General features: G+C 60.4%; 1 protein-coding gene across 11 annotated transcripts in view; it reads left to right on the plus strand.

Moving 5' to 3' along the window:
- Positions 1-26,132, plus strand: part of PIEZO1 (piezo type mechanosensitive ion channel component 1 (Er blood group)) — a 62,488-nt gene that overhangs the window by 33,534 nt on the left and 2,822 nt on the right. For 2 of the 11 annotated variants that reach the window (XM_064273658.1, XM_064273655.1), the window contains 41 exons: positions 2,650-2,772; positions 3,797-3,839; positions 3,960-4,098; positions 7,491-7,659; positions 7,752-7,965; positions 8,053-8,221; positions 8,319-8,444; positions 8,567-8,654; positions 9,469-9,569; positions 9,907-10,167; positions 10,626-10,997; positions 11,277-11,425; positions 11,526-11,708; positions 11,987-12,099; positions 12,201-12,361; positions 12,571-12,747; positions 13,276-13,401; positions 13,610-13,810; positions 14,441-14,645; positions 15,929-16,033; positions 16,704-16,857; positions 17,022-17,265; positions 17,343-17,439; positions 17,726-17,897; positions 18,586-18,675; positions 18,760-18,854; positions 19,063-19,134; positions 19,692-19,792; positions 20,239-20,326; positions 20,411-20,467; positions 20,571-20,743; positions 20,814-20,920; positions 21,244-21,450; positions 21,635-21,893; positions 21,978-22,166; positions 22,763-23,057; positions 23,552-23,690; positions 23,806-23,953; positions 24,039-24,253; positions 24,348-24,506; positions 24,593-24,740. In XM_064273658.1, coding sequence (XP_064129728.1) covers positions 2,650-2,772; positions 3,797-3,839; positions 3,960-4,098; positions 7,491-7,659; positions 7,752-7,965; positions 8,053-8,221; positions 8,319-8,444; positions 8,567-8,654; positions 9,469-9,569; positions 9,907-10,167; positions 10,626-10,997; positions 11,277-11,425; positions 11,526-11,708; positions 11,987-12,099; positions 12,201-12,361; positions 12,571-12,747; positions 13,276-13,401; positions 13,610-13,810; positions 14,441-14,645; positions 15,929-16,033; positions 16,704-16,857; positions 17,022-17,265; positions 17,343-17,439; positions 17,726-17,897; positions 18,586-18,675; positions 18,760-18,854; positions 19,063-19,134; positions 19,692-19,792; positions 20,239-20,326; positions 20,411-20,467; positions 20,571-20,743; positions 20,814-20,920; positions 21,244-21,450; positions 21,635-21,893; positions 21,978-22,166; positions 22,763-23,057; positions 23,552-23,690; positions 23,806-23,953; positions 24,039-24,253; positions 24,348-24,506; positions 24,593-24,740 — 6,434 coding nt within the window. Of the gene's footprint in view, positions 1-2,649; positions 2,773-3,796; positions 3,840-3,959; positions 4,099-4,269; positions 4,363-7,490; positions 7,660-7,751; positions 7,966-8,052; positions 8,222-8,318; positions 8,450-8,566; positions 8,655-9,468; positions 9,570-9,906; positions 10,168-10,625; positions 10,998-11,276; positions 11,426-11,525; positions 11,709-11,986; positions 12,100-12,200; positions 12,362-12,570; positions 12,748-13,275; positions 13,402-13,609; positions 13,811-14,440; positions 14,646-15,928; positions 16,034-16,703; positions 16,858-17,021; positions 17,266-17,342; positions 17,440-17,725; positions 17,898-18,585; positions 18,676-18,759; positions 18,855-19,062; positions 19,135-19,691; positions 19,793-20,238; positions 20,327-20,410; positions 20,468-20,570; positions 20,744-20,813; positions 20,921-21,243; positions 21,451-21,634; positions 21,894-21,977; positions 22,167-22,762; positions 23,058-23,551; positions 23,691-23,805; positions 23,954-24,038; positions 24,254-24,347; positions 24,507-24,592; positions 24,741-26,132 lie in introns of those variants that run through there. The other 9 variants (XM_064273660.1, XM_064273662.1, XM_064273656.1 and 6 more) reach the window with 9 other exon arrangements.

The following is a 26,132-nucleotide window of genomic DNA, read 5'->3' on the forward strand; positions in this document are numbered from 1 at the left end:
GTGGCTTCACTCAGACACACTCTTTCCTGCCTCCCTCTCTGCTTACGAGGGCCCTTGGGTTACACTAGGCCCACCTGAATCATCCAGGATTATCTCCTCGTCTGAGTCAGCTCATTAGCAACCTGAATTTCATCTGCTACTTGCGTTCCCCTTGCCGAGTGATACAACACATTCACAGGTTCTGGGGAGGAGAATGTAGGCATCTTTGGGGGTTGTCATTCTGCCACTCATGAGGTGAAAGGTCACCCACTGCCTGGCCTATTGGCAGCTGGCTCTCACCATTCTGCAGGCCCCTTCCTTACTCACGGGAACTTTGTAGAAGGCACTGGTCTGGCAGGGGGTAGAATTCAGGTGTGAGAAGGAGGGACATTTCAGGGAAGGGCCTGCACTAGCCAGAGCCCCGCAAGACAGCTGCCTCAGCCATGCTGCCTGGTTCACAGCTCAGGTTAGGGGACTGGCTTACCTGCCCTCTCCTGGTGGGGTGCCCAGGGGGACAGGGTAGGGGTAGCTGGGCAGGGGTCGCCATCCCACCTATCCCTGCTTCTCTGTGCGGAGTGGGCTCTGTGTCCCCAGCTAAAAGCCGTTTGTTCCATAAATATTTCATGCCTCTAGTGCAATTGGACACGCTTCACTCAGATCTGATGTGGAGAAATGGGGCCCACGGTCCGGAGCCAGGAGGGAGGGTGGCTGCTGGAATGGGGGCAGCTGGGAACGGACAGGCTAGAAAGCAGGGCTCCCTGCCCGACTCCCTCTGTGCGTCCATCCCTCTGTCCTCAGAGTTCCTTTGAGGACGATGCCTGGGTTTTCCAGGTGGGAGGAGGAACTTGTGAGGCTGGCTGTGGGAGCCCCTGAGGCATGGGTTTTTGAGGCAAGGCTGCCAGCATGCCCACCGGGCCTGGAAGGTCTGATGCTGCCCAGAGGTCCATGAGCAATGACCCCAGCCCTGTAGTTGGCTCCTTGCCTGGCACCACGTGGGTGTCAGTCTGGTTGTGACTGTTCAGGGTGGGAAGGGGTACCATGTGCAGGTGCTTCTCAGAAAAGTTCCAGCCCTTCCTCAGGGTGTGGGCTGATATGTGGTCATGTTGCTGGGGGCCAGGGTATATGGGGTGTGGTCCTTCCCTGCAACCCTTTCAGCATTTAAGGGGTTTGGGGAGCCACATCTCAGCCTTAGCATAGAAACACCACTCTGGTGACCACCACCCTCTCACCTACCATCTTGCCCTCACTCTCACTCAATTGCATCCCGTGTGCCCCACCTCCCCACCTCAGAGGGCGCCTCCCAGACCAGGCTAACTAGACTCTGCCCAGGGCTCCCTGCACCGTGTGACAAATGTTGCAGCTGTGGCTATGCCTTGTCCCAGGCACTTGCTGAATGCCACCATCCCTGTAGACCATGAGGCACCATCCCTTGGCAGCCTCCCAACCCCTGCTTCCCACCCAGCTGTTACTCCCATCACATGGCCACGCTGGAGTCGGCTCCTGGCTGGACAACTGGGCCAGGCTGAGACAGAGCCTAGGATGCTTCTTTGGCAGCTCAGTGCTGGATCCCAGCTCTGCATTTGGCAGTTACAGAAGGTGGCGAGGCCAGGGCAACCCAGGCATGGGTGGGCTCGGAACTCTACCCTCCTCTGCTATCTGACCTAGTTGTTATTTAAGCTCCCTGAGACTCAGTTTCCTTGTCTGTGAAATGAGGAGGGTGGTTCACCCATTTATGAGTTTGTGATGAGGGTGAGAGTGAGCAGCTTCCCACCTGCCAGCCTGAGTAGGTGGGTCTTATCCCTCCTCAGCATTGTCTCAAGCAGAGAGGCCCTCCACTCAGCTAGTTATCCTGAGAAGGGACTCATGAACTGAGAAATGGGCTTTTCCTGGTGTGGGCAACACCCTGCAGGCTCTCCATCCAGCTGCCACCCAGGCCAAAATTGTCTGTGTTGGGCCTGCTTCTGCCCAGTCCAGGCCACCTCACCTCCTGTTGGTTCCTGCTGCCTCACCCTGGCCCCGAAGTCCATCCTCCTCATGACACCCTCCCCGCTCAGGCTCTGCAACTCCACCCACCAGGCCTGTAGAGGCCCACTTGCCTGTCCTACCATAGGACCTTTGCACTGTTCCCTCTGCTCAGCCTGCCCACCATCCCTCCAGTAAGTGTCCACTTCTTCTAGTGCCCCTTCCCTTCATGTGCCTGAGCGCAGGGCCGGGGGCAACAGGTACCACAAAGGCTGCCCCTCTCAGCGGTTACTCCCTCATGCCCTGCAATGCCCACACACATTCTCAGTCTGTTTTCAGAGGGGCACACAGGCCATCTTAGGGCAGAGTGGCTGTTTCTGTCTCTCCCTGTGTGTTCCTTCCCTCGCTCCAGCTCCCAGGCTGGCAGAGCAAACCCCAAGGGGAGGCCTTTCTTTTCCTCCCTGTGCCCAGCTCTTCATCTGTGAATCGGGGCCCAGTGGAGCCTACCCCACAGCTGTGGTGAGAATGGGATGGTAGTGCTGATTCTGCCTGAGGTCACCATGGTTACTGACGGCCCCCAACTTTCTGGGGAGGGCCTACCTACGGACCCCATGTCTGTGCTGGTTTGTGTCTCAGGCTGAGAGGTGGCCAGTGCCCTTGGCTGGTCTGCTCCAGCCACTGAGCCTCACCCACCAGCTCTGCTTGCAGGTCACACTGGCCGCCTCCTCCGTGCCCTGCTGTGCACCAGCCTCCTCTTCCTGGTGGCCCACCTGGCCTTCCAGATCTGCCTGTACACGGTGCCCCGCCTGGACCAGCTTCTGGGCCCCAGCTGTGAGTTGGGAAAGGTGGCTGGAGTGGGGGGCCCCAGGGGAACTGGTCTTCCTGAGCTGGTCTAGGCTCTGGGGGCAGGGTGGGTGCCAGGGATGAGGGGGAGCTTCCCACAGCCCTGCAGGGGGCTCTTGGTGCCCCCACCCAGGCCTGGCCCCTCTGGTCACCTTGCCTTCCCAGGCTTTGCCTAACATGGGTCGTCCTGAGCACCGGCCACGTTTAATGTCTAGGGCACACAGCCCCAGGTTAGGTGCTCCCAATTATAACCTGCCTGGGGCTGGGGCTGAGAATGGCACAGAGCTAATCCCAGACCCCAGAGTCCAGGCTCACAGCCTGTGGCCCCTCCCTGTTGTCAGCATACTCCATTGGTTCCCTGGCTGCCCTCGGGGTTAGAGACCTGGCTGGGCGGTGCCCTTGGCTCTGCCTGCCCACCCTATCACCTCGAGCCTTCTCCATGGGGACAGCACCTCCTGTTGTCACTTTCCTAATCCCGGGCCTCCCACACTGGCCCCTTCAGTCTTCCTGCTGCCAGCTTACCCCCAGCAATGCCCAGTCCCCACCCTGGTACCCCATGCCCCTGCCTCGCCTCTTGGGCTTTAGAGGGTGTCCCCATTTTCTCATTGATTCTGGAGTGACAGTCCCTTCTGCAGTTTGGAACTGAAGCCAGGAGGCAGGCAACGTGCCGACTGTGCCCCCAGCACCCCCATCATCCCCACTGGTCTGGAGCAGGAGGCATTGGGGTTGGCCCCCGACTCAGTAGCCTTCCCCTGGACATGTGTCTCAGAGGTCCAGCAAGTCCACCCACCCCACCCCCCCACCAGGCCTCAGGTCCCAGGCCTGCCCTTAGGACTGGGATGGCCTTCCTCTGGCTGGGCCTCAGTTTCCTGTTGTAAAGGCAGTGTGGATGAGATCTTGTGAGCACCCTAAGACTGGCCACGGGCCACTGGCCCCAGGCAGTGCCCACCAGCAGCCCGCAGAGAGACCCACGCACCTCCTGACCCTGTATTCTCTGTGCCTCTCTCTGCAGGCAGCCCCTGGGAAATCCTCTCCCGGCATATTGGGGTCACGAGGTAAGAGCCCCTCCCACAAACCTCTCTTGGGGCTCCCAGGCCCAGGGCTGAGGTATCCAGGGAGGGGGCCAGCATCCACTGAGGGCTGTGCCCTATGCCCACCCACTGGTCCCTCCACAGGCTGGACCTGAAGGACATCCCCAACTCTGTGCGGCTTGTGGCCCCCGACCTGGGCATCCTCGTGGTCTCCTCTGTCTGTCTCGGCCTCTGTGGGCGCCTCACTCGGAAAGCCCAGCGGGCCTCACACTCCTGGGAGCTGGTGAGGGGCATGGGCAAGTGGTGGGGGCATGATGGGGGGCATTGCCAGGGCCACAGCCCCCAGCCAGTGTGTGGATGACTTTACCTCCTATTTCCTTGTAAATATGTGCTTTTTCACTGCGAGAGTGAGCGCCGGCTTGTGGGACAGACCCAGCACCCTGGGAGAGAAGAGGAAGCCCCTGCCCCTAGGGTTGCCACATTTGCAATTTGAGGAGTGTCTTCTGGCACCTGGCTGTCTGGTGTCAGAGACGCACAGCCTCTCTAGGTGCGTCTGTGCCCTCGGCAACTGCTCACAGGTATCCATGTGAGCACTGGTGTGGGGAGGACAGTCACTGGGGTAAATGCCTGTGATAGCTGTGGGCATTGGAGCATGCTGCTCATGGGGGAGGAAGTTCAGCCCCCTGGGGGCCGAGGTCCTAAGTCAGAGGCCCCATCCTTGGAGGGTGAGGAAAGATCCAGCCCTTAGAGGGTCTGCCTGGGCCCTCAGGCTGCCAGTGGGCCCCCATGAGGATTGACCTGGGCATCCTGGCTGTCAAATGGCTCGGCACCCCTGCCTCTGGCCCTGGCCTTGCCTAATAAGGCCTGGGCCCAAGTACTCAGGCAAGATTTACAGCCACAATTTATGACCATCCACGTGTCCAGCACAAGGGCTCCTGCCAGGGATATGTCACCGTGTGAGATTCATTTCACCCCTCCTCCCCTATCCCAACCCATGTGTTGAGTGGGGGAACCTCAGGCCCAGGGGAGGAAGGGGCCCCCCATTGCCATGCAGTAGGGGACCTAGAGTCCAAGGGACTTGTCCCAGCGTCTGTGCAGTTGGATGTTTGTGGGATCAAGCTAAGACAGGGAAGTGGCCCACCTGCCCTCAGGGCTCATCGAGACCGAGGGTGCCCCTCTGTCTGCCTGAACTGTCACACTCCCATCACTGGGCGGGGTGCAGGCCAGGCAGCCTCTGGTTTCCCCATTAGCCCAGCTAGGCTTCCTGGAACAGCTCTGCCGGGAAGGGGCTGAACTGTTCTGCAGCCTGGGGCAGGAGGGGACTGGACCAGCTCCCAGGGAGAGAGGGATGGGGCTCTACTTCCCACCCCAGGCTGCCATCCACCCCTCGAGGCCTGGCTGCCCTTCCCAGGATGGGCTGCAATTGGGTGGGTGTGGCCTTGGGCCCGGCTCCCCTCCCTAGTCCAGTGGCTGCAGTGGCACGTGAGAGCCTGCCCTATGATGCCCTGGGTGGCAGCTGTGGACAGACGTTAGTCCTGGCCCCTGAAGTCCAGGCAGAAATGGGTGGGTGCCTAGTACATGCTTGACCATGATACGGATGCAGCCATAAAACCTAGAGCAACAATCAGACAGATTGACCTGCAGACACATACCTGCTTCTTGGCTCACACACGAACACATGCACACTAAGATGCTGCTCCTTGGCATGTACGGGCCCACACGCACACACAGCCCCTGATCATTGTGCACGTGGAACACATGCACTCAACAACCACTGCACAGATACTCTGGCACATGCACACACGGCACCCGCAAAGGCTCTGGGTGGGATCCCATGGGCTGCAGGCTCACTGTGGGGGTGAAATGGGGGGGACCTGGCTCTCCGGGGTGGTGTGTATGGCCTGCCAGTGGCCTGGCCTGGGGCCCAGTGGCCGGGGGCAGCCTGGAGCACCTGTCTTTCCCTCACAGCAGCTGCCTCTATTCTTTCCAGTCCCAGAAACGCGCATTTTCCACAGCCCTTTTCCCAGGGTTTCCCAGGGCTGGGGGCCAGACCTTGGGCGGGTGAGCTTGGGACTGGTGGTTCCCCCTTCTCCAGCCTCCCTCCCCTGACTACTCCGGCCCCCAAGCTGCCTCCCTGTAGCTCCCTCACTGGGACCAGCAGGGTAGAGATGGGTTCCTCCCACCCTCGAACACCATAGTCTAAGGAAAGACCCTGAGAGGGAAAGGAGTGTCTGGGTGTCTGATCCCAGCACTGCCAATGGCTGTGTGGCCTCAGAGGGAGAGTGGGCTGGACACCCTGGATCCTAACCCTGTACCCGGCCTGGCACACCCATCACTTTTGTCCCTTCCTTCAAGAACAGGTGGACATCACCCCTTCGGGGCCTCCCCAGCCCCCCATAGGAGGCCTATGAGGCCAGGACCTGTGTGGTTCATCTCTCCTCTCAGAGACTCAGAGAGGTTAAGCAACTTGCCTAAGACCACGTAGCCAGGAGGCTGGTGGAGGAGGAGGCTGGTGGAGCCAGGAGGCTGGTGGATCAGGTTGTCTGGTGCCTGTGCTTGGCCTTGACACTTTGCCACCTGAACTCTGGGGAATGCACTGGCACCCATTTTACAGATGAGGGCACTGGGCTGGTCATCAGCTGAGCTGGGCTGGAGCTGACTCCAGCCATGTTCTCTCTGCCACTCCCTAACCTTCCCTGATGCCTGGGAACAGGGATTCAGGGCCAGGGACGCATCTGCTGATCTGTCCCTTCCTCTGGGTGTGTGAGGTCAGGCATGGGCAGAACCTGGTATGCAGGGTGGAGGCTGTGCTGGGCAGCCTGCCACCCCCTCCCTGCAGAGGTCAGAAGGTAAGGGTCAGACCCTCGGTCTCAGGCTGGCCTGCTCCTCGTGGGGAGACCAGGAGATGGGGTCCTGCTTAGAGGAGCTGGCAAAAGGCATGCCAGAGGTTTCCTCAGGACCCCTTCTTGCTACCCAGAGGCCTGGGCAGTAGGAAGGGAGCCGGGTGACCCAGCTGAATGGTCTGGAAAAGTCGCTTCTCATCTCTGGCTTTGGTCTCTTCACATATAAAGAAGCTGCCTATTCAACGCTGAGGGGCCCCTGTGGCTCTGAGAGCACTCTGTGACCTGTAAAGTCCTGTGCACGTGGTGTGTATGTGCCCGTGTGCATTCGATGCTCTCCTTCCTTCTTTCTTGGTAAAAAAAATCTCTACCAGAACCTTTCTTGAGCCACCTGCAGTATGCCAGGTGCCTGGGGCACTTGAGGTATTCCACAGTAGTCCGTGGCCAGCTTGCCAGGCTCAGAGCCATTTTGTGTGCCAGGACTTGGCAGGACTGGGGTGGGGTGGGGGCTGCTTCCGGGAAGGCCTGCAGGTGTGTGGAGCTGAGCTGAGTGGCAGGGTGGTGTGCAGGCAGACCTCTGGGTGTGGAGAGTGGCATGGGTGAAGGCCAGGGGCCCACTGCCTCTTTAGGGGTGATGGTGGGTGTGTCCTGAGGGTCAGGAGAAGACCCTGAGGGCTGGGGCTGCAGCTGCAGGTGCCAGCTCAGGCACTGTTCTGAGCTGGCAGAACCCTGAGGCTGGATCTAAATACCAGCACTCCCAGCAGGGGCAGGTGTGGAACCATGTGTCTGACCATTGCCTCTCTCTCTTCCCCCCTACCCTCCGTGTCCTTGTCAGGACAATGACGAGAGGGAAGTGGACCCCAGCCCCGCAATGGGCCTGTGGGGCGCACCTCTGCCATCACCCAAGCAGAGGTCACGGCTGGCTGCTCGGTTCCGCGTCACAGCCCACTGGCTACTCGTGGCTGCAGGGCGGGCCCTGGCCATCATGCTACTAGCACTGGCAGGTACCTTCAGGGTGGAGCATGGGCAGGACCCCACGGGATGGGATTGGGGGCTGCGCTGACCAGGTATGAGCCCCACTTCTGCCTGCCTCCAGGCATTGCCCATCCCTCGGCCCTCTCCAGCGTCTACCTGCTGATCTTCCTGGCCATCTGTACCTGGTGGGCCTGCCACTTCCCCATCAGTGCCCAGGGCTTTAATGCCATCTGTGTGCTGGTGGGCTGCTTTAGCGCTGGCCACGTCCTCTGCCTCTACTGCTACCAGGCGCCCTACGCCCATGAGCTTCTCCCACCCACTGGCATCTGGGCCAGGTGAGTCCATCACTCAGGCCCTGATCCCCATCCGCTGGGCCCACATCCTCACATGGCAGTGGCCAGTGACACCCTTCTCGGTGGCAGGGTGCTTGGTCTCAAGGACTTGGTGCAGCCCACCAACTGCTCCAGCCCCAATGTGCTGGAACTGCACATTGGCCATGACTGGCCCATTTACGTGAGCCCTGGGCTGCTACTGCTTCTCTACGGCACTGTCACCTTGCTGCTCAAGTTGCGACACCCACACCACACCCAGGTGAGCCCGATCACGCGGCACTTTGGGTTGGGGGCCCACTGGAGGTCCCAGGCAGTGGGGTGGTCTCCTGGGAGCTGACCCTGCCTCATCTCCGCAGAGGAAGGAGGCAGCCAGTGAGGATGAGGAGCAGGAGGTGGAGCTGACCGAGGTGGACCAGTGGCCCAGGGGCCAGGTGCAGGCTGCTGCCAAGGAGGAGGAGGCCCACGTGAGAGGCCTCGGCCAAGTGGAGTAGGGGGTTGAGCTGAGCGGGGTGGGGGTCCGAGAGAATCAGGGTGGGGGCCCAGGCACTGCCTCCCTCCCTTGCCCACTCCCACACCCCTGCTTATCCTGGTGTGTCCCCTCCAGCACATGATGTCCCCTGTGGCGGAAACGGATGCTGACAACTGCATCGTGCACGACCTGACGGCCCAGAGCCCTGTCCGGCAGCGCCCCTGTGAGTACAACTCAGTGTAGGCTGCCAGGGACTCAGGGCCCAGGTCTTCTGTGTGGACTCTTTCATCCTCCACCAGAACGCCCATCTGGCTCTCCAGGCTGGGGCCAAGTGCTGCCCCCTGGTGGCCACTGCATATGGTCTGGCTTTGTCTGCTCTAGCCTCAGTCCCCTCTGTGGTCTCTCCCCCCACAGTCCCTGGGGCCACATCATGCCGAACCCCAAGATACCATGTGGGCTTCCAGGTCTCCTGTCCCTCCCCAACTGCCACTTGGTTCCAAGCAAACTTGACCACTTGGGTTTGGGCCAGAACCTCTGGGAGCAGCGGCAGATGGACCAGAGGCTGACCAAGGTTGTCCCAGGCGGGTGCCACGAATGGTGGCAGTGTCCACGTAGGGAGGGACGAGGGACTTTCTGGGTGCGTTTTGGTCTTCACCCTAAGTCTTGATTTCAACTCTGTGGTTTATCCCTGAGTGTGGGGAGCTAGAAGCCCTGGCCTCAGGGAACTAGGCCTGAGGATGTCCGGAGCACAGAGAGCAGGGAGCTAGGGCTGTTGTGGCCATCCTGTACTGAGTCTTGGGAACCAGTCACCAACAGTTGGGAACAGGGTCAGGCCCCAGCCCAGGACCTTCTCCAACACCCTCTGCCCCGTGCCCACTACCAGCCGTTTCCAGGCACGGCCCCCTTCCCTGTGTGGTCCCAGCCCTGCTCCTGCCCACATCTGTCACATGTGGGAGGCAAGACTGGGAGCTGTCTGGCTGCTGGAGCTTCCCCAGCCTGGGTCCTGACTGCTGGCGTGACCCCTCCCTCCCACACAGTGCATTACAGGCCTGCCAAGCACAGAGAGCAATCCCCCCTGCACGGCCTAGGCCACCTCATCATGGGCCAGAGCTACGTGTGTGCCCTCATAGCCATGATGGTAAGGAACTGCCAAGCTGGGCACCCTTGGGGCTGGGCCTTCCGTGGACTTTCACCACCATCCTAGGGGGAGGTTGGCCATGGTTCACAGGGGGGACTGGGGCCGGTACTCGCACCAGAAACAGAGCGGTGGTCTGGCTAAGCCGGTGTTGCACAGGTCAGCTCAGCCCACACCTGTGCATATGCATGTGTGTGTGTGCCCCATCTTGCACACTTGGGCTTGGCAGGGCATGCTAATCTTCTTGTCCGAGTGCCCTGTCATGTGGAGAGCCCGGGGTTTTGGGGGTGAGCCGGGCTGCACAGACCTTGCCAGTGCAGACCTTGCCTGCCCTGCTCAGGTGTGGAGCATCACTTACCACAGCTGGCTGACCTTTGTGCTGCTGCTCTGGGCCTGCCTTATCTGGACAGTGCGTAGCCGCCACCAGCTGGCCATGCTCTGCGCGCCCTTCCTGCTGCTCTATGGGCTGACGCTGTGTGGCCTGTGCTACGTATGGGCCATGGACCTGCAGCCTGAGCTGCCCACCATGCTGGGCCCTGTCAGCCTGCGCCAGCTGGGCCTGCAGCACACTCGCTACCCCTGCCTGGACCTTGGTGCCATGGTGAGTGGGCATGGGGGCCACCAGGTCTGCCCAGCAACCCACAGTGATACCACTGTGTGAACCTGTGTGTGTGTGTGTGAACCTGTGAGTGCAAATATGTGAAACTACATGTGTGCATGTGTGAACTGGTGTGTGCAGACACGAATCTGTGTATGTGTGAACCTGTGTGTGCAAGAGTGAGCCTGTGTATATGTACAAAGTGTGAAACAATGTGTGTGAACCTCTGTGGGTGGGAGCATGTCAACCTATGCGTGTGTGCACGTACATGTGAAAGTGTGCAGATGTGTCAGCCTGTGCATTTGTGTGAGAACACATGAGCTTGTGCTCACAGGAGGGCTGATGTGGCCTCCTCTCTGCCTGAGGAATTCGCCCCTGGCCCCACAGCTTCTTGGCCCTGGGTCTGGGAGGTGCCCTAGGCAGCCTAGACCTCAGTGACCATCCCCCCACCCCCGCACCAGCTGCTCTACACCCTCACCTTCTGGCTCCTGCTGCGCCAGTTTGTCAAAGAGAAGCTGCTAAGGAAGGCGCAGCCCCTGGCCACACTGGCGGAGGTTACCGTGGCAGAGTCAGGTGAGCCAGGTGGGCCGAGGGTGGGAGGCCCCCACCTGCCTACCCTGGAGGCCACACTGCCCTCCTCCTGGTGGCCCACAGAGCCCACGCAGACACGGACGCTGCTCCAGAGCCTGGGGGAGCTGGTCTCTGGCGTGTACGCCAAGTACTGGATCTACGTGTGTGCTGGCATGTTCATCGTGGTCAGCTTTGCTGGCCGGCTTGTGGTCTACAAGATCGTCTACATGTTCCTCTTCCTGCTTTGCCTCACCCTCTTCCAGGTACCTGGGGGTGGGGTGGGGCAGTGACAGGTCAATGAGGCGGGGAGAGCAGTCAGGCAGGGGGGCCATGAGTTGAGGGGAGGGGTGGGCAGGATAGGGGAACAGTGGGCAGGTGGGGTGGGAGAGGGAGTGCTAGGTGGTCCTGGCCTTCCTGTCCTGTCCTCCCACAGGAGTGTGTTGCCAGAGGCACATCCAGGCTGGGTTCCTGGGCACCTGCCCTTCTGGAGCCCCCTGTCTTGCCCACTCAGCCCTCATGCCCGTGGCCCGACCCCACTGCAGGTCTACTACAGCCTGTGGCGGAAGCTGCTCAAGGTGTTCTGGTGGTTGGTGGTGGCCTACACCATGCTGGTGCTCATCGCCGTCTACACCTTCCAGTTCCAGGACTTCCCCGCGTACTGGCGCAACCTCACTGGCTTCACGGATGAGCAGTGCGTGGCAGGGGGGCAGATGTTCGACTGAGTGTGGGGCCAGATAGGGGGATGGGTTGGGGGGCTGTATCTGGGCAATGCTGACATCTGCCACCCCTAGGCTGGGCGATCTGGGCCTGGAGCAGTTCAGCGTGTCTGAGCTCTTCTCAAGCATCCTCATCCCTGGCTTCTTCCTGCTCGCCTGTATCCTGCAGCTGCACTACTTCCACCAGCCCTTCATGCAGCTCACTGACCTGGAGCACGTGCCTGCTCCCGGAGCCTGCCCCCAACGCTGGGCCCACAGGTGCCAACCCCCACCTGCTTCTGTCCCCCTGCTCCCTCCCCACATCTCCGGCAGGTATAGGCACTGTCCAGGCACCACAGATCACCCCACTCGAGATGGACCTTGGTGCCAAGGGTCATCTTAAGCCCCCATGGGGCTAGGGCACCTCAGGGAGTCCAGGGCAGGATGCCAATGACCCCACGGAGGAGGAGATGCTGGGGGTGTTCCTCTGCAGAGGGGCGGGGAGTGAACAGGCCTGCCTGGCACCCGGCTGGGAAGTGACTCTTGGCCCGTCCTAGGCAGGACATGGTGAGCGGGGCCCCGTTGCTGCAGCAGGAGGAGGTGGCGATGGCCCCTGGGGATGAGGGGCTGAGCATGGCTGGCCCCCTCCAGGCTAAGCAGAGCCCCGAAGGTGAGTGGGGTGGGCAGGGCCACAGAGAGAGGTACACGGTGGGGTTGGGGAGCCCCCTGGTAGCCTGGCCTGGCTCACCACTCTCCCTCCCTCCCCTGAAGCCCCAGCCAACAAGTGGGGCCTGGTGGCAGAGCGGCTGCTGGAGCTGGCGGCCAGCTTCTCGAATGTGCTGGCCGGTGTACAGGTGTTTGTGCGGCGCCTCCTGGAGCTGCATATCTTCAAACTGGTGGCCCTATACACCGTCTGGGTGGCCCTGAAAGAGGTGAGCAGTGGTGGCACCAGGTTCATCCATGAGAATGGGACAGGGACCTCTCCCTCCAAGCCTTAGTTTCCTCATCTGTGATATAGGGCCACTGGTGGTGTACCCCTACTGGGCTCTGAGGTTAGGGTGTGGGGATGTGGGGCCGTGGGGTACAGGCCACTGCAACCCACCCACTCCTAGGCTCAGCCTGCCCTGCCCGCCTGCCACAGGTGTCGGTGATGAACTTCCTGCTGGTGGCGCTGTGGGCCTTTGCCCTACCCTACCCCCGATTCCGGCCCATGGCCTCCTGCCTGTCCACCGTGTGGACGTGCATCATCATCGTGTGCAAGATGCTCTACCAGCTCACCGTCGTCAACCCCCATGAGTACTCCAGCAACTGCACCGAGGTACTGCCACATCTGGGCGCTCCAAGCGGCTGCGGAGTGCCTGTCCCTGGGGACCGGGAGGCGTCCCGGAAGAGGTGTCCTCCAACCTGGTCTAAGGAGACCCAGAGGCCCCCCTTCCTCCTCCTTCCCATGCTAAGGTGTTTTGTGAGGACTTTCCAGCTCAAGGAGGCGCCTGGCCTGGCTGATTGCCAGACGACTGCAGATCATGGTGTGAGGGGCACTGAGGACTGAGGGGTCAGCCCTGCCTGAGCTTTCTCTACTCTCCCCTCTCCTTTGGTATCTTCTCACTCCCCCTGCCCTGGCCCTGCCCATGGCCTCTCCATGCCCCACATGCCCATCCCTTTCCCCCATAAAGGCAGCTCCAGGCTAATGTCCCCACACGTCCCTGTCCCCAGAGGTGGCAGCTCTTCCCTGGCCCAGAGCCATGGTGTGTGGGACAAGAGTGTGAGATGGGGCCAGGATCCTGCCCCTCACCTGCCTGGGCTCCCAGCCTGAGGCCGGGGTGTGACACCCACCTCCCTTTGCCAGCCTCTTCCCAATAGCACCAACCTGCTGAAGGCGGAGATTAACCAGTCCTTGCTGTACCGAGGGCCCGTTGACCCCGCCAACTGGTTTGGAGTGCGAAAGGGCTTCCCCAACCTGGGCTACATCCAGGTGAGTGGGAGGGGGAGGGTAGGCCAGGGCAGGGAGGGGCCAGCAGGGTGGGGTGGGGCTGGTGGGATGGGTTGGGACATGGGGCGAGTTTGGGTAGGTGAGGCTGGCTGGGAGGAGTAGGTGAGGTGGGCTAGGGTCAGTGGGGTAGAGACCCAGTAGACAGGGGTGGGCCAGGTGGTGAGCAGGCCCTGATGCTCGCCCCCTCCAGAACCACCTGCAGATCCTGCTACTGTTGGTGTTCGAGGCCATCGTGTACCGGCGTCAGGAGTACTACCGCCGCCAGTACCAGCCAACCCCACTGCCCGCCCAGGCTGTCTGTGCCAAAGGCACCCGCCAGCGGCTCGACCGAGACCTGCTCAGCTGCCTCAAGTACTTCGTCAACTTCTTCTTCTACAAATTTGGGCTGGAGGTGAGGCCACTGGCATCAGCCCCTCCTCAGGGTGGCCACATTGTCCCCTGTGAGGCATCTACTGAGCATCAAAAGCACACAGACATGGTGGGAGCCATCCCCCTGCCCTTGAACAACGTGAGGAGGGAGCATAGATGGGGACTGGCTCACAGCAGGGATGTCTGAGGCACACAGAGGCCGCCAGGGGTCTGGAGCAGGGCCACCTCCGAGGACACCACCCTGGAAAGATCAGCAGGCCCTCCCGTGTCCACCGTCGAGTTCAGCCTCACAGTCTGGCTCATGAGGGTGGCCCTGGATGCTGGTGGACTGAGTGTGGTGAGGGGCAGCCTGTGGCTGAACCTCTCCTGGGCCTGGTTGGCTCAGAGGCAGGGGTGGACAGGGTGGTGGAGGGCCTGGCTGAACCAGGATGTGGGGTTTGAGCTCCCCTTTCTCTGAACCTCAGTATCTTCCTCATGGTGGAGACTCAAGCATGGGGGGACAGCCTCCCCAACACAGGGCCCTGACCTTGCAGTAGGCAACACTCAGGACTCAGACTCCTCCCACTCACCTCGGGGCTCTCGGGACCTGCTGTGCCTCTGGGTTGAGGCTTGCGGAGGCAGGGTGAGAATAATGCCCCTTCCTGCCCCCCAGATCTGCTTCCTGATGGCAGTGAATGTGATCGGGCAGCGCATGAACTTCATGGTCATCCTGCATGGCTGCTGGCTGGTGGCCGTCCTCACCCGCCGGCGCCGTGGGGCCATCGCCCGCCTCTGGCCCAACTACTGCCTCTTTCTCACACTCTTCCTTCTCTACCAGTACCTGCTGTGCCTGGGTATCCCGCCCGCCCTGTGCCTGGGTAAGCTGGAGCAGGTGTGGCCATGCAGTCATGGGCATGGGGGCCCAAGCGCAAGGTGACCGGGCACCCGTTGCCCTATGCCTGGGCAAGCCACAGCAGGCATGGATGTGTGGCCCTGAGTGTGGGACCGGGCATTGGCATGGGCATGGGGGCCCAAGAGTGAGGTGACCAGGCACCCGCAGCCCTGTGCCTGGGTGAGCCAGAACGGGAGTGGGTGTGTGGGTCCAAGTGTGGCGTGAGAGTGTTGGTGAGAGAGCAAGTGCCTGTGTGCTGGGGTTGGGGGTGGCATCTGGGTACATGGGAGTAGCTGGGGCTTGTGGGCACTTTTGGGGCCATGTGGAGCCCTGTGGGTATGTTTTCCTGTCTCCCCTGGTCCCTTGTCCATCTTCCTGGTGTTAGCCTTGGCCCTCCTATCCCCTCACCCCCGCAACTCACCCACTTCCTGCGGCCTCCCCCTGCTGTAGCCACCCTGTCTCCGGGGGGGCGGGTAGCAGCACTGTCCTCTGAACTGGCCTCCCCAGGTCACTTTTTCCCTTTTTGCCCATCATTCTCTTTTAGGGAAATTCAAACCTTCAGAAAAGCTGTGCGCACATCCGTTTTCAAGTATCCCCATCCCTTTTTGAGCGCGTCCCTGCGTTCTGGTCCCACAAAGTGTTCCAGCGGCACCTTGATTTCTTTTGCCCAGCCCTGAAATCAACCGCTTCTCAAAGGAGTCCTTGTTCCTTTTAGTGGACATTGGTGTTTACTAGCCAAGATCTGGGCACTGAGAGTGCTCATTACTCCTGGGTGTTACTGCCCAGACGCTGCCTTATCAGGAAGGCCTTTCCTGACCACTCTGCCTTGAGCAAAGCAAACCTGTTTGCCCCATGACCCTGTGGGCTGCCACGCGATTCCTTTTCCTCCTGGGGGCCTAGTGCATACTTAAGAAATGTGTATCCTAAGAATGTGCTGGAATTTCCGGGTTTGTATGTGCTCAGACTCCAAGTGTGAGTGAGTGTGAATGATGTGTGTGTGTGAGCCCGTGTGAGTATTTGCATGGGTGTGTATGTGTGAGTACATGTGCTGTGTGTATGTATGGGTATGAGCTATACATGTGAGTATATGTGGGTGGGTGTGAGTGCACTGTGTGAATGCACATTGAGTGTGTTTGTAAGTGTGTGTGGGCGTAAGAACTCCACTTCCCTTGGATGTGGGTGGTCTGTGAGGGCACTGCAGTCCCTCATGGGCACATCTGGGGCCCTGGGTCAGCCCGGGCCCCTCCCAACACAACCCTCCACTAACAGACTACCCATGGCGCTGGAGCCAGGCCATCCCCATGAACTCCGCTCTCATCAAGTGGCTGTACCTGCCTGACTTCTTCAGGGCCCCCAATTCCACCAACCTTATCAGTGAGTGCCCCCCCTGGACTGGGGCCCCAGCTGCGCGGGGAGGACACCCTCTTCTGGCTGGCACACAAGGGTATTGAGCCTGTGAGCACATAGGATGTGCAAGCTTAGGCCTGGCTGGGTCCAATCTTATGCTTCCTGAGTGGGTCCCAACGTCTTACAGGCACAGCCACGGGAGACAGAGCAGCACAGATTCACCTGTGCATGCACAGAGGATGTGAGCAGATATGTGGACACTGGGGCAAAGACACACACACATGGGCACCAGGGTACAGACACACACAGACACTGGGGTGCAGACACACACGCGGATGTGGGAACAGAGTTACACATACACGTGGACACCAGGGTACAGACACACATACACATGGACAATCAACATAGACGTGCACACATGTGGACATGGGACATAGACAATACACACGTGGACAGCAGAGCATAGACACACACACGGACACCAGAGTGTACATGGGCACACAGGCGTGTTCACAGACACGGACACCCACGTGCACAGATAGGCGTGCCGCGTGCAGAAGCCTGGGAGCCTGGGCTCACACAGGTGGATGTGCCCCCTCCATGCATGCACACGAGGATGCACAGCTCCTCCCAGGTCTGGGGGCCTCAGGCACGCTCAGGCAGTAGGCTCCTGGGACAATGCCCTGTGTCCCCGCAGACGACTTTCTCCTGCTGCTCTGCGCCTCCCAGCAGTGGCAGGTGTTCGTGGCCGAACGTACTGAGGAGTGGCAGCATGTGGCTGGTGCCAACACTGACCACCTGGAGCCACTGCGAGGGGAGCCCAACCCTGTGCCCAACTTCATCCATTGCAGGTGGGCAGAGAGCAAAGGGCCAGGCAGGCCCATGAGGTCCTAGGGAGTCAGGGCAGTAGGCCTTCTGGGAGGCCATGGGGTCCGAGCTGGCATGGGGGGGCCAGGGTGACCAGGGAGGCCCTGTGGTCACTCGTTTGCCCCCGCCCCCCCCCCCCCGGCGGCAGGTCCTACCTGGACATGGTGAAGGTAGCCGTCTTCCGCCATCTCTTCTGGCTGGTGCTGGTGGTGGTGTTCATCACGGGGGCCACCCGCATCAGCATCTTTGGCCTGGGCTACCTGCTGGCCTGCTTCTACCTGCTGCTCTTTGGTACCGCGCTACTGCGTAAGGACACGCGCGCCCGCCTCATGCTGTGGGACTGCCTCATCCTCTACAACGTCACCGTCATTGTCTCCAAGAACATGCTTTCGGTGAGCGGCGCCCCCTAGCACCCTGACCTGATTCCCCACCCCCACAGGCCCAGGCCAACCTGCCTCCTTCTCCCCAGCTCCTGTCCTGTGTCTTCGTGGAGCAAATGCAGAGCAGCTTCTGTTGGGTCATCCAGCTCTTCAGCCTCGTGTGCACCGTCAAGGGCTACTATGACCGTGAGTGTGGCAGGGTGGGCAGGTGAGATAGGGACACAGGTTGGGGGAGATGGTTTGAGGCACACTGCAGGGCATGTGCACACAGAACATACGTGCACTACACGTCTGTGCTCCTAGCACAGCACACAATTCATGAGGTACCTGCACAGCACACATGTGCACTGCACACACAGCACACATAGTACATGCACACACGCACAGTATACACACAACACACAGCCTGCACATGCACAGCAATGTACACACACACTGGAGCCTCAGCCCCTGACCTGGCACCCGTGCGCAGCCAAGGCGATGGCGGGCAAGGACCAGGACTGCGCACTGCCCGTGGAGGAGGCCGGCATCATCTGGGACAGCGTCTGCTTCTTCTTCCTGCTGCTGCAGCGCCGCGTATTTCTCAGCTACTACTTCCTGCACGTGGCCGCTGATCTCCAGGCCACCGCCCTGCAGGCCTCCAGGTGCAGCTCTGGCTCGGGGCTTTTGGGGGTGCACCTCTGGGGCCCACGGCCTCAACTACGCCATGTTCCTCCCCAAAGCCGGGCTAGGGCAGGCACAACAGCTCCCTGATTTCAGGGGGTCACTTGAAGGGAAAGCTGGAGCCCTGTAGACCCGCACCGCGGCCAGCTCGCATCTGCTGGTTCTCTCGGGCAATGCCTTGAAGAGCAGCATGCTAGAAGGGCTGTGCCATCAGCCAGGGTCCCCTCACCAGCCTGAGCACCCCTTCAGAGCTGAGGGGCGTGGCACAGAGTCATAGAGCCCCTGGCGGGGTGGAGGCCTTTGCTGAGCTCTTTGCCTCAGTGCCTTCATTGGCTGCCATGCCCCATCACAGTGGCTGGGTGGGCTGTGGCTGCACGTTTTCCTACCCAAGACTGGACACAGCCAGGTGGCTGAGTGCACAACAGGGCAAAGGGATGTGGTTGCTCTGAGCTGCAGGTAGGGGACAGGACGGGCATCCTGGACTCCTGGGGTGGTGCTCAGGAGAGAGGAAGCCAAGGCTGGGTCGGACATGAGGGGGCCCTGTCCAGTGGGAGCAGGGCTTGGGGAAGTCCAAGGGATGGAAGGTTAGGAAGAGTTCAAGGTGGGGTGCTGGGGGAGCCCTGAGGTGGGGGCTGGGTGCAGCCTATTACTTCAAGCCCCACCCCACAGGGGCTTCGCCCTGTACCACGCAGCCAGCCTCAAGAGCATTGATGCCCACCGCAGGGCAGAGGAGAAGTCCCTGGCCCAGCTGAAAAGACAGTAGGTCCCCCTTCTCCCCGGATCCTCTGGTGGGCAGTGGTTGGGGTGGGCCAGCTGTTGCTCAGACCCCGCCACCTTCCTCAGGATGGAGCGCATCCGTGCCAAGCAAGAGAAGCACCGGCAAAGCCGTGCGGACCATGACCTCCCCAAGGACCTCGGGGACCCTGGCCAGGAGCCAGGTGAGTGCCAGTGAGCCCACCATGCCCAGGAGCATCTGTGCCGCGACGTCCCGGCTCCCAGCTTGTCTGTTGTGGCCATGGCCAGCATCACCGCCCCATTACCTGTCACACGGGCGCTGTATCTGTCCACGTCTGCCATGTGACTGCCTGCTCACCCATCTGCCCCTTGCTGCTCTGCTCACGCCTGCCTGTTCTGCCCCCTCCACAGGGACCAGGAGTCCAGGGGGCGCCTCCCCGCCACAGAGACAGTGGTGGCGGCCCTGGCTGGACCACGCCACAGGTACACCCCAATGGTCTACCTGACCAGTGCACCTCCCTGCCCCTGCTGCTTTCTTAGCTCTGCCATCCCTGCCCCTGGTCTCTCCAGTGTAGAGCCCGGTCTTGTGCATGGTCTCCTCTCATGATTCCCTGGAGCTCCTGTGCTAGGGATATGCTCAGACTTGTGCTAGCTGAGCTGAGCATCCATCTGTCCTGATTCCCCAACAACAAGCTCAGTGGCCTCTCCTGGCTCTCCACCTCTGGGACTCACCGCCCACTCACTAATGTCCACAATCATCTGTGTCTGCAGCATAGCCTCCTCTGCCCCATCCATTCCCCTCCTCTGCTTTCTCGATGTGTTCCTTCTTGTCCAGTTTTTTGTCCACCACTGTGTCTTGTGCCTGCGGCAGCCCCTGAAAAAAATGGCCTTGGTGTGGAGCCCAGGGCTGTGCTGGCCTGTCGGGGGGAGGCGCTGGTCCTCCCGCCCACCCCACTGCAGAAATGAACCTGGGTGTAAAGGTCTTGGTGGGGAGGGGAGCCAGGCCGGGAAGTGGCCCTCATCCCACCCTGCCCCCACAGTGATCCACTCAGGGGACTACTTCCTGTTTGAGTCAGACAGTGAAGAGGAGGAGGAGGCACAGCCCGAGGATACCAGGCCATCAGCACAGAGCGCCTTCCAGGTGAGGATGGATGCCCACTGGCCTGGGGCCCTGGGGACCCAGCTCCTACTTCCCCACCAGGGCCCTGCCCCAGCCGCCTTCAGACACCAGGGCACGCAAGCAGGGAAGCAGCTAGCCCCCTCCTCACTTCACCCTCGCTGCAGGAAGGCTCCTCTGTGTGGTATCCCTGGTTCCTGGCACAGGCCTGATGGGCACCCAAGGAGACAGTGGGCAGCCCCGCTTGCCGACAAGGCTCAGAGTGGTCACAGTCCCCCGCTGGGCCCCCCAGGCCCCTCCCCTTATCACCCCATGAGGCAGCCTCCACTCTCTGCTGTCCTTGGTGCTGGGCATACCACCTGGCAGACCAGGAGCCCAGGGTCCTTCACCAAGTGTGTCCAGTGGTTGGCTGGCTGGAGTGGCTGGGGCCTGGCCTCAGCCAGGTTCCTGACCCCAGGACCTGTCCTCAGATGGCGTACCAGGCTTGGGTGACCAATGCCCAGACAGTTCTACGGCGGCGGCGGCAGGAGAGGGCACAGGAGAGGCAGGCACCAGTGGGTGAGTCAGTGTGGACCAGCCCAGGGCCCTGGAGAGGGGGTACTGCCCATGGCAGCCAGGGCCTGACCAGTGTCCTGTCCCCAGGAGGTGACCTAAGCCAAGAGATTGAGCTGGCAGAGGGTCTGGAGAATGAGGCAGCAGGTGCGTGAGCCCAGCAGACTGGGGTGGTAGTGGAAATGGGTGGAGGTGGGAGGAAGTGGACTCGGGGACATCTGCCCGTGCCCCCAGCGCCTCCTCCCCACAGGCCGCAGCCATGTGATGCAGCGGGTGCTGAGTATGGCGCAGTTCCTGTGGGTGTTGGGCCAGGCACTGGTGGACGGGCTGACGCGCTGGCTGCAGGCCTTCACGCGCCACCACCGCAACATGAGTGATGTGCTGCGCGCCGAGCGTTACCTCCTCACGCAGGAGCTGCTGCGGGTGAGCACCAAGCCCTCCCCCCGCCCACCACCCTGGGGTCCGGCTCCCTGTGACTTTCCCATGCCTGCAGGGCGGAGAGGTGCACCGGGGCGTCCTGGATCAGCTGTATGTGAGTGAGGACGAGGCCGTGCTGCCAGGCCCTGCCGATGGCCCCCAAGCACCGAGCACAGCATCAAGGCAGGTGCATAGGGGCTAGAGGAGGGCAGCCACCTGACCCCACCCCCTCCCAGACTGGACCCCTCACAGCACTCAGCCACCTTCTGCCCTGGATCCCTCCTCAACCCCACCCCTTCCTACCGCCGCTCTACCCCCTCCTGCCCAGATCCTGGACACCCCCCTGGAACCTGTGCCTGCCTACCCTGAAAGTTCCTGAGGCCGGCTGCTGCCAGAAAGTGCCCAGCACTCTGGCTATCCAGCCTCACCGGCCATCCCGACCCTCTGGTCCCCCTTCCGCCTCCATCCTCCCAAGCCCGTGTGACCCAGGCCTCTCCTGCCCACAGCGGTCTTGGAGTTGAGGAGCCGCTGAGCAGCACAACCGAGGACACCTGCAGCCCCCTAACCACGGGCTACAACACCCGCAGCAACAGCCAGGAGGTTGTGGCTGACCCCTCAAGCCCTGAGGCTGGGCCTTCCCGCCGTGGCTCCCGAGAACTTCTAGCCAATGCACGCACACGGACACGCACGGCCAGCGAGCTGCTGCTCAACAGGTGTGGGTGGGGGTGGGGTGGGGCAGCAGCTGCATATCCCTGTGCTTTGACTCTGCCCCACTTGGGACACGCCCCAGGGGAGACTCGCCCCACGCCTGCCCAATATGGTTCATCCCCCCATCCCGGTGGTTGCCAGCCCCTTGTGGTCCACGTCCCTCTCTTCAGTCCACCTGACCTCCCATAGGCGCCTGCACATCCAGGAGCTGGAGGAGGCAGAGCAGTTCTCCGCCAGGCAAGGCCGAGCGCTGCGGCTCCTGCAGGCTGGGTACGAGTGTGTGGCTGCCCACTCGGAGCTGCTCTGCTACTTTATCATCGTCCTCAACCACATGGTCACCGCCTCAGCCGCCTCCCTTGTGCTGCCCGTGCTGGTCTTCCTGTGGGCCATGCTGTCCATCCCTCGGCCCAGCAAGCGCTTCTGGATGACGGCCATTGTCTTCACCGAGGTGGATGCTGCCAGTCGGGGTGGGGTGGGTGGGGCACAGGTGGCCCCCTGCGTGCTGAACCCCCGCCCACTTGCCCCTCCACAGGTCACAGTGGTCACCAAGTACCTCTTTCAGTTCGGCTTCTTCCCCTGGAACAGTTACTTAGTGCTGCGACGCCATGAGAATAAGCCCTACTTCCCGCCACGCATTCTGGGCCTGGAGAAGACTGATGGCTACCTCAAGTACGACCTGGTGCAGCTCATGGTGCTGTTCTTCCATCGCTCCCAGCTGTTGGTGGGTGCCACCATGCCAGGATAGTGAGCACTGAGGGGGAGGACAACCAGGATGGCGAGTGCCAAGTTGGGGGGGACAACCAGGACCAGGAGCACTGAGGGGGTGGACAACCAGGACAATGAGTGCCAAGGAGGTGGGGCACACCAAGGACAGCGAGCACCAAGATGGGGGAACAACCAGAACAAGGAGTGCAAAGGGGGGGACAACCAGGATAGCGAGCACCAGTGGGGGGGGCACACCTAAGTCATTGAGCACCAACCAGGGAGGATAACCAGGACAGTGAGCGCCAAGGAAGGGGGAGACACCCAGGACAGTGAGCACCAAAGTGGGGGGGGGGGCAAGGTGGGCACACCCAGGACAGCGAGTGCCAAGCGAGGAGTAGGGCGAGTATACCCAGGACAGCATCAGGGACTCGACAGGACAGGCGGCCCCCAGGACAGTGCTGAGGAGGGGTCAGGTAGTTGGGCAGTCTCCAGTACCCTCTTGGGCCCAGGCCCACGTTGGGGGTGGGCAGTGGTTGGGAAGCCCCAGGTAGCCCAAGAAGGGGCAGGGCTGGCCTCTCCCTCACTGATCTTCTCCCTCTCCCCCTCTGGTAGTGCTACGGCCTCTGGGACCACGGGGAGGACTCACTCTCCAAGGAACCTGACCGAGGTAGTGAGAAGGAGAAGGAGGCTGGGGAGGAGCCTGCGGCCCTGCTAGGACCTCAGACAGAGCCAGGGGTGGCCGAGACCCCACTCGAGGATGACATCCAGGTCAAAGCTAGGGCTGGAGCCAAGGACGAGTCCCTGGAGCCTGAAGTGGAACTCAAGCCCCGCAGCCTGAGGCGTATCAGCCTGCGTTTCAGGAGGAGGAAGAGAGAGAGCCCAAAGCCCAAAGGACCAGCAGCCAGCGGTATAGTCGCCCCGATCCACAGTAACTCAGGGTCTACCGTCCTTACCGCACACCATCTGCCCCCAGCCAGCAGTACAGTCAATCCAATCCACAGTAACTCAGGGTCCACAGCCCTGTCTCTGGGGAGGTGGATGAGGCAGAGTGGCCCATTTCACAGCTGAGACGCCCAAGGCCCAGCATGGAACTGACTCAGGGCTCCATCACTACACTGGGGCCAGGGGGTCTGGCCCTTTCAGGGGAGACTGTAGCTGTGCTCAGCCTTGGTTGCTGATGCGGTGGAGGAGGGTAAGAAGCCTACTGGCTTGGACTGGACCTCATTGCTGCCCTTTACAGAAGCTGTGACCCCACTGCTGGGGGACGCTGGCACCATGCCCAGGCTCAGTCTCATTGTCTGCAAAATGAGGCAATGCCAGCCTCCCAGGCTCATCTCTGGGGTCAAGCGAGTGAGTCTGGCCCAGCCCTGGAGCTCTGTCAGCAGCAGCTTCTTCCCACAGGATCTGGGGAGGGGGAAGGAGAAGAGGAGGAAGAGGAAGAGGAGGATGCTGTGGCCTCTGGGAGAGCCAAGAGACCCAGCCGCTCCCGGGAAAGGGTGAAGGCAGCCGGGCTGCGGCTACAGAGCTTCTGCCTGTCACTGTGAGTGACTCGGCCCTGGGAGAAGCCCAGGGCGGGGTTGGGGCGGGGTGCAGGGATGGAGGAGAATCCCGAGGCCAGCACAGAGCCTGAACCCACACATGCCTACCGCCTGCAGAGCCCAGAGCGTGTTCCAGCCCCCGCGGCACTTCTTCCATGACATTCTGCACAGCAAGTACCGTGCGGCCACCGACGTCTACGCGCTTATGTTCCTGGCTGACGTCGTCGACTTCATCATCATCATCTTTGGCTTCTGGGCATTTGGGGTGAGCCAGAGCCCCCAGGTCCCTCCAGGCTGGCGAGGATGCCAAGCCAGCCCTAGTGAGTGACCCATGTGCTCTCTGATCACAGAAGCACTCAGCGGCCACAGACATCACGTCCTCGCTGTCAGACGACCAGGTGCCTGAGGCCTTCCTGGTGATGCTGCTGATCCAGTTCAGCACCATGGTGGTCGACCGTGCCCTCTACCTGCGCAAGACCGTGCTGGGCAAGCTGGCCTTCCAGGTGGCGCTGGTGCTGGCCATCCACCTGTGGATGTTCTTCGTCCTGCCTGCTGTCACCGAGAGGTGGGCCAAGCGCCCTCACTGGGGCAGGGAGGTCGTGGGCTCACCCCGGACTGAGTCCGATGGCACCCTGACCCGGCCTGGGCGGTCCCCACAGGATGTTCAGCCAGAATGCGGTGGCCCAGCTGTGGTACTTCGTCAAGTGCATCTACTTCGCCCTGTCTGCCTACCAGATCCGCTGTGGCTACCCTACCCGCATCCTGGGCAACTTCCTCACCAAGAAGTACAACCACCTCAACCTCTTCCTCTTCCAGGGGTGAGTGTGGGCCTACAAGCCGCAGAGGAGGCACCAGGCACCCCTCCCTCAGGCCCACCTAACAAGGGTCCTTCTGCCATGGGCAGGTTTCGGCTGGTGCCGTTCCTGGTGGAACTGCGAGCGGTGATGGACTGGGTGTGGACGGACACCACACTATCCCTGTCCAACTGGATGTGCGTGGAGGACATCTACGCCAACATCTTCATCATCAAGTGCAGCCGAGAGACAGAAAAGGTAGCGTGGCCCAAGCAGGTGTTATGGGGAGAAGCCGGGGGCACTGTCCACTCCCTCCCTCTGGGCACAAGGTCTTTGTGGTGTGGAGTCTGCACTCAAACAGCCCTATCAGAGCTAGAAAACCACAGCAGGCCTGAGAGGGGTCTTCTTAAGAGGGCCAGACGGGGCTTCATGGAAGGGCCTTCAAGGAAGTACTAGTAGACTCAGCCCTGATATGGGAGATCTCAGCAAAGGCAGGTTATCAGTCATTCACCCCTTTTTACAGCTGAATAACGTTGTATGGATGGACCACACTTTCTTGATCCATTCATCAGTTGGTGGACATTTGGGTTGTTTCTACTTTGACTCTTATGAATAATACTGCTATTAACAGTTGTGTACAAGCTTCTGTATGGATATGTTTTCATTTTCATAGATACCTAGGAGTGGAATTGCTGGGTCAAATAGTAACTCTGTCTCACATTTTGAGGAACTGCCAAACTGTTTTCTAAATGGTTGTACCATTTTATATTCCCCCCGGCAATGTAGGAGAGTTCCAACTTCTCCACCTCCTCATCAATATTTTTTTTTTAATCACCGTCCTAGTGTCAAGTGGAATCTCATTATGGTTTTGATTTGCACCTCGCTGATGGCTAATGATGTTGAGCATCATTTTACATGCTTATTGGCCACTTGTGTATCTTCTTTGGAGAACAGCCTATTCAAGTTCTTTGCTCATTTTTTAAACCGACTTGTCTATTTTTTAATGAGGCGTAAGAGTTCTTCATATATTCTAGATACTAGAATCTTACTGGATCTGTGATTTGCAAAAATTTAGTCCCATTCTGTGGTTTGACTTTTCACTTAATTGTGTCCTTTGAAGAACGAATTTTTTTTTTTCAAATTGTGCTTTAAGTAAAAGTTTACAAATCAAGTCAGACTCTCATACAAAAATTTAGAAACACCTTGCTATATACTCCTAATTGCTCTCCCCCTGAGACAGCACACTTCCTCCCTCCACTCTTTTTAGTGTGCATTTGGCCAGCTTCTGACCCCCTCTATCCTCTCATCTCCCCTTCAGACAGGAGCTGCCAACATAGTCTCGTATGTCTACTTGATCTAAAAAGCTCATTCTTCCCCAGTATCACTGTCTATCCCATAGTCCAGTCCAATCCCTGTCTGAAGAGTTGGCTTTAAGAATGGTTCCTGTCCTGGGCTAACAGAAGGTCTGGGGACCATGACCTCCGGGGTCATTCTAGTCTCAGTCAGACCAGTAAGTCTGGTCTTTTTACGAGAATTTGGGATCTGCATCCCACTGTTCTTCTGCTCCCTCAGGGGTTCTCTGTTGTATTCCCGGTCAGGACAGTTATCAGTTGTAGCCAGGCACCATCTAGTTCTTCTGGTCTCAGGCTA

Source organism: Loxodonta africana, chromosome 21, assembly GCF_030014295.1.
Source record: "Loxodonta africana isolate mLoxAfr1 chromosome 21, mLoxAfr1.hap2, whole genome shotgun sequence".
Lineage (NCBI taxonomy): Eukaryota > Metazoa > Chordata > Mammalia > Proboscidea > Elephantidae > Loxodonta > Loxodonta africana.